The sequence below is a fragment of the Cornus florida genome, unplaced genomic scaffold, assembly GCF_030987335.1.
Source record: "Cornus florida cultivar Cherokee Brave unplaced genomic scaffold, ASM3098733v1 CherokeeBrave_3.0.0_Hap2_Chr10, whole genome shotgun sequence".
NCBI lineage: Eukaryota > Viridiplantae > Streptophyta > Magnoliopsida > Cornales > Cornaceae > Cornus > Cornus florida.
This window is the reverse complement of record NW_026775580.1, coordinates 74,193,794-74,203,847: the sequence shown is the minus strand read 5'-3', so window position 1 is coordinate 74,203,847 and position 10,054 is coordinate 74,193,794. Positions and strand designations below refer to the sequence as shown.

Here is a 10,054-nt window from a genome sequence, read left to right as displayed (position 1 = left end):
TAAAAGAACCGGAAAATGAATACTGATTTGAAGGTTGCCACATAACCAAGGACAATGCGAGCTAAGGTACAACATTTCCCCCAATTAGCCTGAATTCTATTTGATGGTACAAGATAATAATTAATCAAAATAATAAAGCTATTCAGTTGGCATCCTCTTTGAAATGGACCAAAGGAAGTGGACAAGAGCCCTGTTGGCACCTGCTATGCTGCATCGACTTGCCCTTCATTTTCCTCGCCAAGAGACCCTGCCCTCCTACATTTTCCCCCAATCAGCCTGAATTCCTTTTCTCTGAAGATTTGTAAATTGTGTCTAGTGGTACAAAATAATAATAAATCTATTCAGTTGGCATGCTCTTTGCAATAGCCTGAAGGAAACGGGTCAGAGCCCTTTCAGCACCCTCTAGTGCTGCATCTACTTGCCCTTCATTTTCCTCACAAGTGACCCTGTGCTCTTGCGTAGAGTGTACCTTCCGGACAAGTTTGCGTAATTCCTGTCAAACGGATTCTAAAGTATCAAGAGGTGACATTGCGGACTTCATTATAAATCAGTTGCACAATTTATAATTCACAGTTAAAATGTTTTAATGGGTCAGGCAAGCTAATGTACTGTGGCTGAACTCTGAAGTCATCAAATGTAAATATGATAGGATTTAACACATCAGACTGGTTGAACTACTTCAATATTCACATAGCATCAATTCTATAGTAGAATAGAAAATCGATAAACAATCTTTAAATAGTTCTCCATGCTTAAATTTGCTTATTCAATTTTAAATTCAGTGCCCAAAATTCTATACTACGACCAACAAACAATAAGCTGGAAGAATGGGTTCATTCAACTAATAAAGGATCCAGTTCTTCACCAAAAAAAGATTGGTTAGAGAAACAAAAATAAATCTCATACAATAATACAGCAATAGTTTTTATCAGTCAAAGTGTATAACTCTATATATCTCAAAGAGAATGATGTCATAAAATAATCAGCACATTCATTTACAACATATTCAGAACATTAGAATATGAAACATATCAATTCAGTATTCACAGAAGCCAGTAGTAACACTCTTTTAGAATTCAAGAGCAAACAATTCCAAGTAGTGAGAAAAGCATAGAAAACAGAAGATGTTAATGGCTAAAAATACAGTGACATGTCTTTAAGCAAAACATACTAAATAGAGCAGCTCCTTGAAGGCAACAGCTGCCAAAAGCAAAACACACAGGTTATAGCTGCATATTGTACATTAATAAGGCACAAGGCCCAAGCCTGAGCCTAGATTTAGATATCCAAACTCATATTAATAGGAAACATTTAAGACTGGGTCTTGACAAACACCACACAGTCCTTCAAAGAGTACAAGGTGCAAGCCTGAACAAAGTAAGCTACAAGAGATAACTTAAGGTGCAAGCCTGAGCAAAGTAAAGGTGCACGTTGACAGAAATGTATAATAACTATAATGCAGATGAAATATTTCACAAGGTGCCTCACAAACTAATCAAAGTTCTATGAAAGAGAAATTATTTTGGCATATCGAAAGAGGGTTGCCTAAACCAATGTACACATATCTTTCATTTTGTGCATTCAACTCAATCATATATACCAGACAAATATGCAATAATAAAAGGCTACAATCATAGAAATTTTAAATATATATTATCAAAATATTCTGATGAGGCCTCAACAATAAGCTAATGATCTTTAGATGAAGACATCAAATACGTATTTATTTAATGATTTATGCAGTATTACACATAGGACTTAAATAGGGAAAACCCTATTGGGTTTTATTTCAAAAGAACAATCTCGTCTCAAACTCAACTAGGAATTCATTGATCTTGGTAACTAACCATTCGCAACTTTAATTTTTTTTTATTTTACCATTTAATTACTCGTAATCACATCTTGGTAACTAACTATTCATAACTTGATAACTTAAAGCAGAATCTTCAACAATTACTATGTGTATCGGGTTTATACCATAGTAGGAAGTCACATCTAGGGCTGCAATGGTGCAATGATGGCCTGAGCTATCCGTGTTAAATCCAAGAAGGTTACGTCAGATCCTCCATTTGGAATGAGGTTGCACTCAAGCTCTAATCTCAACCCTAAAATTCAGTAATCAAGGGCTGGCTTGGCTCAGCCTGAAGCTCAAACGCCCACAATCACACAATCTTGCATCATACAAGGCCTAATTTATGAGTAGTAATGGTGCAGACTTGTAGTCTTCTGAGGAAGCACAAGTTCACAAGCATTTATTAATAGCCAAGAAGATGGTACACATCTTAACCAGACACGGATTATGTAAGGAAGATTGACAGCACTACTAGCTGGAAACTTCATTAGTTGGTGAAGTTTCTTATTGTACAACGTAAACTAACCTCACTCACTGGTCTGCACATATGTCTGTAAGCAAAACGAGAAGTATGTGCAAGCGCGCGTGTGAGAGAGAGAGAGAGAGAAAGAGAGAGAGAGCTTTCAGCACTTAAATGACTATATTACATAAACTTTGTACATGTATTGGATGAAGTTGTGTTTAAACTACTATATGGGATCAACCTCAAATGTGTCAAAAAGTTAGGTAGTTGTATGTCAATACTCCTTACATATTCTATTCATGTATATTATGTCTTATATAACATCAGAAATTTCTAATGTTTGATGTCACTATAATATAAGATTATGGTTTAATAGAAGTTGATTTAATTGGGATTTACTTTAAAAAGTGGGGTTTGTCTCTATCTGTGTGAGCAATTGGAAAGCTTTCCCTGCTGTAAAAATCTGAGCTTCTTCTTCCTCTTTTTTCATCATTACATGTAAAGGATCGGGATCATTATTTCGGTGCATGTGTCAAAATATATCCCATACCTCAAACCCATTCCATGTCATGTCGACATGAGTACCTTGATGGAACAAGAGAATTCGAGTAAACAGGTTTAAGTTACAAGATCAAACATTTACAATTAACAATCATCATTTAAGAGCATAAGAAATATAACATTAAACGAAAGCAAAATATGATGTATATTCTCTTGTCCTTTTTCCAGAGACACATCATGAATCAATATAAATATAGGACACACATGTAGACTTTCTTTTTCTTTTCTTTTTTTCGAAAGTTCAAGCTCCCTCTTAAGGAGGAGAGCTTATATCATCTAGGCTAGTGCCCATTGATCATGTACACACTTTCACACACAGTACATATTTATGTAATAATATATGATATTGCAGTCAAATTTGTAAATCAGCAAGAAATGCAGGCAACTTACCTGACGGTCAAACTCAACACTGTGAAGTGAATAAATCTCTTTTGTGATATCGATATCCTTAGCAATTAGGCCATCAAACCATCTGGTTGCTGTATCAACGTAATTATTGGACCCCTGTAAAGAATGCCCAAGAGAAGGCAGATGTCACATGAACTTCCCAGAGTTCTCAAAATGTAATTTAAACGGGAAGAAAATAATTGATTACTTGTTTTTTACAGATCAATATTGGAAGTTTTTTAAAGGTTTCTGGTTAGGTAATTGAATGAGGTTAGAATACTATTGACCATTTTTTCCCAATTTTGAACTTGCCAGAGATTAACATTTTTTAAACTCTTAAAATATAGATAGTTCACATTTCTTAAAACTTTTTGTAGAAATTCAAAAGGACGACCCATCTTGCTGTATGGAAAGAAAAGATGAGAATAGTTAAATTATCAGTAAAAAGATAATATATTGATATAAGCTCATAAAAGCAAGCCTACTAGTTTCTCGAGCCGGATTATATAATAAATTAGTAAACTGATGAATATCTAGCATATCAAACACATTTCCGTGTACATATCAATACAAAACAGACTTTCTTATCTAATGATGAAGGATAATAATCCGAGAAAAATAGAAAATTAATGATATCCAGACTCCCAGTTTCACAAAACAATGGAACTAAGCTTCTTAAAAAAAAGAAATATTATCTGTAATGACCCGGATTTTTCGGATAAATTTTTTTTCCGTTGTCTTTTCCCTTCTGAGTTTGGTTTCTTGTCGATTAGTGTCGTCTCGTGTGCTCAGGAGTGATTTCCGAGACTCTTTTCTTTAGATTGACAACTTTCTTTGAGGACTGAGTCATTTCTACATTTTTCGTTTTTCGACACTATTAACTTTTCGTCTTTTCCTCGTTTGGCACTTTGTTTGCGTAACCACACTTCTTGTGTTCGGAGTTGGTTTCTGACTTCGCGTATCTTCATTCTCAATGATTTCTATGAGATACGTATCTTTACTTTCGTGAGAAAGTACTCTGGTTACTCCCGGTGTCCATAGGGGCATAAATGCAAAGTTCTTTGGAAACTTTTTCTTTTCTTTGGGTGTTTTTCATTAATATCTTTTGAAGATATTTTATTTCAGAGATATCTAAGAAAATATCTTTTGGAAGATATTTTCATTCTGGGGCAGTTTCGCAGTTTTCACTTTTTGGAGGGGCCATTGTACAATTAATGAAAGTTATTGCTGAATGCCTTGTTTTGAGCCTGGATCCTCGTATGGGATTCATTTTCACATTTCGTCGAGTCGTAGACTCTTAGAATTTCCTCCTGGACGATGTTTTACAGTTTCAAGGTTTCTGACCCCGGTTTGCGCTAAACTTGTTTTGGGCATAACTCTCTACTCGGGACTCGGTTTTCGACTCCGTTTCTTCCGTTATTCATATTTTCTCATTTGGAATCTTTTTCATTCACGGAGTTTTGCCATTTGAGCGCGTCTGCGTGAATTTCACTTTTCCGGACCAGCAAGGCCCGTTCGGGGCTCTTTTTGAGTTTTTCCATAAATAGGAGGTCTTAGAAAGAAAAATCAGATTTTTCTCTCTCTCTCCTCTCTCATGGCCGGTCCAAGCTCCATCCATGGCTACCATCTTCTCTCTCCTCTTTTGGACCTCTTCCCTTCATTAAAAAGTGGTGATGCCTTTGTGTTTATTGTTCCCCTCGGCGAGGCCTTCGATTCCAACCGATTAGAATCTCGTTTTAGCCATTTCTTGAGTTCGGGTTTGAAGTCAAGTTGTGTTTTTGATGGGGCTTCCTTGGGATTCATATTCGTGGTGTTGTCCCCGACAAAACCTAGGAGTTTCGTCGGATTCGGAGCCGATTTATTTTGGTGGGGATTTGAGATTTCATCTCAAATCGAGGTAGGGAATGTTTTAAGATTTTATATGTGTTGTATTGTGTGTTTTCCATGTTTATACAACCTATATGCATGCCTTGTATCAAATCTAGGAAATTTGAAATATTTAATTCTTTGTATGAGATTTAATTTTCATTATGATGAGAAACTTGGTTTTGAATTGTGGCATGGTAGAAACTCTTGTTTTAATATGTTGGTTAACATATATTAATTTGGGGTTAATTAAATAAGAATTGCTCTTTTTAATTAATATTTATCTTTTGTGAAAGATTAAAGTTCATGACCGTACCTTGCATGAAATTGAGTTGTATTATGCTTCTAAATTAAGTTTTGGCATATTTGTTAACATACTTTAATTTGAGAGCATTTGGTTGAGTTTGAAAATTTAGAGACTTTAATTAAGAAAATTAATTAAAATCTAATTTTATGGTTTCATGGGCCTAATTAAGCTTTTGTGTGAATATATGTAATGACCATGATATGTCTATTAACATATATTAAATTGGGGCCAATTAGAAATGATTTGAAATCTAGAGAGTTTAATTATTTTGATGTAATTAAATTCTATCTTGTGTATCCATGGATCTAATCATGTTTTAGAAGTTGTTTCTATTTTAAGAGTATGGATTTAGACTTGTGATGTATTCACTAGATTGTGTTATATACATTGAAGAGCATTGTTGTTAAGTTTATATTCATGAGAGTATGTTTCTAATATGAATATATTATTGGCTTGTGATTTCGTAGCATTATGGATATGAAATGCTTATTATGCACAATTGAGAGTTATATTGCTAACTTGTTACTATGTAATAGTAATATATATAAGTTATGAACTTATTTGGCTTATTTTGGAATCTTGGAACATTGTTGAGTTGAGATGGCTAGGGTTTGGCTCTAGTACGGGGACGTGAGTCCTCTAAGTCATTGAGATAGTGCGCACTTAGGGTGGTCTTCCCTGCGGGTTAGTACCCAGAATAACCATTGAGGTCTCGGCAGAATTCCGAGCGTGATGTCCAAGTATTCCACTGTTTGTTTTCGCATTCAATTCCAAGTTGACAATCATGTTTACCTTGTTGACTTGTGGTTTTGGCTATTGGCGATTTTGATGTTGTTAAGTACATCCATACTAAATTGATATATTTAGTTGATTTTACACTTTTAGATTTCTAGTTGATAACCTAAAGAATCTATGTCTTGATGTGTGGTATTAGATATTCTAATTATGCTAAATTGTTATATTTAGTTGATGTTGCATTTTAGACTTCAAGTTGATAACCTTGAGAATCTATATGTTGTTGCTTTGTGTAAGCATGCTCCTATGTTGTTGCTTTGTGTAAACATGAACCTATGTTGCTAAAATTGCATGAATGAGGTGATTGATGCTAGAAATGATCTTAGATAGCTAGGATGCTCCTTGAGTCTCACCTTTAACATAGACGTTAGGTGGAATGAACCACAATGACTAAATCATGCAACTTGTAAAACGTAGGTCGATGCATGCTCATTTCCTACGAGTAGCTTTATGTTACTCACCCCTACGATACCGGGGCATATTTCAGGTACAAGAATTAAAGTTGAGGCCTTCATTTTGCTTGGATGGTTTGTGGACTTAGAGACTTCCATTTTTGTGAAGATTGGCTTGGAATGCCAATTGTAGTCTTATATGTCGACATGTGTACATTTGATTCCTTATATGTAATGTGTACATGAGTACACTCTTTACGATGTATTTGACATGTATGAGATGAGGCCGGAGGCCAATGACATGTAATTTGTATCTTATGTAAATTTTGACTTTATAGAATGTTATGAAAGTATTAAAAAATATTGAGTTTTTACTTCACCATGTTTGCATTGGGTGTGGGAATTCCATTTTGATTCTTCCATTAGCATTCATTCACCATGTATGAAGTGTGGCCAAGGGCCAAACGGCATTTTGAAACCATCTCATGATTGTAAATTCCAAGTTTTCGTTTCAAACTTCATTTTTGGCATTTTGGCCGTTAGGGAGTCATATTTTGCATCGGCCATATTTTTGGGCCATGGACCATTGTAGCACATCTTACTAGGTAAGTTACGTTTGTGTGCATGGTCATTTCCGGACAAAGCTTCTTCTTAGGTGAAATGAGCCTCTTACGGACTCATTTTATACTTTTGTTGCATTTTCTGACCTAAGGGTATTTTGGGAATTTCCTTTGGGAAATAAATTTCATTCTTCACATGGTTGAATAGAAAATATGATTTTAGGGGGGGTTTTTTTTTCGTGTTTTTCCAGAAAATGCCATCTTGGCATCGTATCGCATCCGAAATTCAGCTCTTAGTTTTTAAATTTAGCAGCTTTTTGGACTCTCTGGACCAATTTTCTTGGGAGGGCATTTTGGGCATTTCACATTGCGTATTTTTTTATTTTCCTCCCTAGTCACGTAGAAAACTCGATTTTGAGGGGGGTTTCTTCTTTGAGTTTTTCCAAAAAATGTCATCTTGGCCCTCAAATTTCCATTTTTTCCGGAAAAACCCCTGCTGCCAGGTTTTCCTTGCTGAGTATTCTGCCCTCTTCACATGTAAACGGTTACGAGGAGTTTGGTAACCGGTTACATGTGCATGGGCAGTATTTTGGTCGAATTTTTTGGCCTCTTAACCGGTTAGGAAGGTCTCCTAACCGGTTAGATGTTCTTGGTTGTCACTTTTTTGACCGTTTTGCCCCTTCTTCTTCCGTTAGCCATATCTTCTTCATCCGGACTCCAAATCAAGCGATTCTTGAGTCTAAATTCATTAATTTTTCGTTGTCTTTCCAATGGTGTGCTCAGTGGCACCCACTTTTAAGCTACAAATGACGATTTTTCCCCTAGGTTCATTCTTGTTCGTTTTTGAAACGTTGCTTCCCCATTTGATTCCTTTGGGTTCCGTGACCTCGTTGAGGGTCATAATGGTGTCTTAGAGCCATGTTGTATCTCTAGAGACCGTTGTTTTGTCTTTTGCTTCCTCACTTCGGATCCGTTATCAGGTCATCTTTCGGTTCATCACTGACGCACCGGGTTGAAAAACTTGGGCCGTCACATTATCACACTAATGAGTACTACTTATATAAAAGGGGGTCGGCAGAATATGTTTGTTCTAAAAGCAAAGTACTTTAGAACTTTAAGGGAGGTCAATGACATTAATAGAAACCTTATGTTCTTTTATTGCTAAGTTGATTAGAGGGCTGAAGTTTGAAAAATGAAGTTAGAACCGGCATCCCACCAACAATATACATAAAACTGAAACACCAATATGTAGCGATGAGCTATCGATCCATGTGTCATGCAAGCTTCAATTTTAAAGCACAGTTATAGACAAGAATCGATAGTATACCTCCTCTTCCTCTTCATATTCAGTTTCAAGTGCCTCATCATTATCATCTTTAATGGCATGAGTTTCTGTACCAGATAAAGCTTGCAGCCTACTCTGGTCACCATCTCTTGTGGCCTGAATTAAAGAATCCATCAATTCGGGTTGCACTCCCCTTAGCAGTCTTCCTAGCACGCAGTTAGATTGCCAAATAAGAACATATGCATTAAAATGTCGATTATATAACTAGTCATATAAAACTCAGCATGAAGAATCTCAAGATACACTTCTAGATACTGGCCCAGTACAAAGTTTCCAGTTTATTGGGTTAAATAACACCCAAAATATGTATAAAATAAATATTTGAAAATAGGATGTTTGAAGGATGGTTCAAACGTGTTTGTCCAAAAGGGAAAGGAACGCTTAGCTATGCTACCAAATGAATTAAACAAGCTTTACCAGTTGAGTTATCACGCTTCTTCTGTCCATATTTTGGATTTACTAATCAAATTTTCCAAATTACAACAACAATTAATACAATATTGTCAACTGTTTTGAGTTTCAAAGTTTCAGTATGCCACTAATAATTTGAGCTATTGGCACATGTGATATACAAAAGCAGAAAAAGTCATGAAAGAAAGCAAACCGAGAATATATATATATATATATATATATATATATATATATTGAGCATGTACATTCAGGAGATCTACACTGACTCTACATGTGAAGCAGAACAATCATTTATAAATGTAACAGCAACCAAAAACTGAAATGTTCTATTTTGCGGCACTTGACATGCACATTTCTACCGGACTAAAATAAGATAAGCCTTTTAATTCTAAATTCGACAAGTATTAACTGTATAAACTTGCCTAGTAGTATTTGATTCTGCAAAAGAATGTTCTTTTACTATTTTTAATTTACATACCTATATAATTGTACTGTCTCCGCTTTCCTTCTCGGACATCACGACCGAATGTCTGAGACAAACAAACAAACACCTTGACATCAAAGAACAACATCAACCAAAACTAAAAGAACGCAAAAATCACATTACGCATAATTACAACCTTCACTAGCACCAGTGCATCGAACAAGTCTTCCTCAAGCGAAGCCACCCTAAAAATATATATATATATTTCATCAAACAGTGTTTATAGTGATTGTTTGTAGAAGATTGGTTGGGGAATTACTCGATAATTCGTTTGATTTGAGAGTTAGAGAAGGAAGCGAGTTCCATTGCCCATCGGACGGCTCGGCGAGCCTCACGCTTCTTCTCGTTCCGGCTCTTCTTGGCATTTGAATCTGAATCGGAATCGGAGTCTCGGAGATCGGACGGTGGCGGAGCGTTGGGCACCCTGAGACCACCGCGTGATCGGAAATGGAGGTTCCGGCTATAGGAAGGTGTTGTGGTGATGAAGGATGGAGGTTGTGAGTGGAGGAGGTGGTGGAATGTTGAGCTAGAACGATACTGATGCAACCATCTCGGCCACTGCATTAGAGGCTTCACCAAATGAGCCATCCTCTCGCCCTCTCTCTATCTCCGAACTTGAATGACACTCATT

At 36.1% G+C, this 10,054-nt stretch overlaps 1 protein-coding gene across 1 annotated transcript; it reads right to left on the bottom strand.

Annotated features, from left to right (window-relative positions):
• Window positions 1-10,054, bottom strand: LOC132278886 (uncharacterized). Its single transcript, XM_059780786.1, has 6 exons — window positions 9,683-10,054; window positions 9,560-9,608; window positions 9,418-9,469; window positions 8,511-8,674; window positions 3,267-3,380; window positions 1-493 (listed from the first exon to the last, which is right to left on the bottom strand). Exons 1-6 carry the CDS (start codon window positions 10,009-10,011, stop codon window positions 338-340), a joined length of 864 nt encoding a protein of 287 aa, XP_059636769.1. The 5' UTR covers window positions 10,012-10,054; the 3' UTR covers window positions 1-337.

Bases quoted from the DNA above. Each gene is read 5' to 3' on its own strand.
- LOC132278886 (XM_059780786.1), bottom strand. From the start codon at position 10,011: ATGGCTCATTTGGTGAAGCCTCTAATGCAGTGGCCGAGATGGTTGCAT. The intron at 9,470-9,559 runs GTTGTAATTATG...TGTTTGTCTCAG, and splicing joins ATGCACTGGTGCTAGTGAAG to ACATTCGGTCGTGATGTCCG. The intron at 494-3,266 runs GTAAGTTGCCTG...TCCGTTTGACAG, and splicing joins GTGTTGAGTTTGACCGTCAG to GAATTACGCAAACTTGTCCG.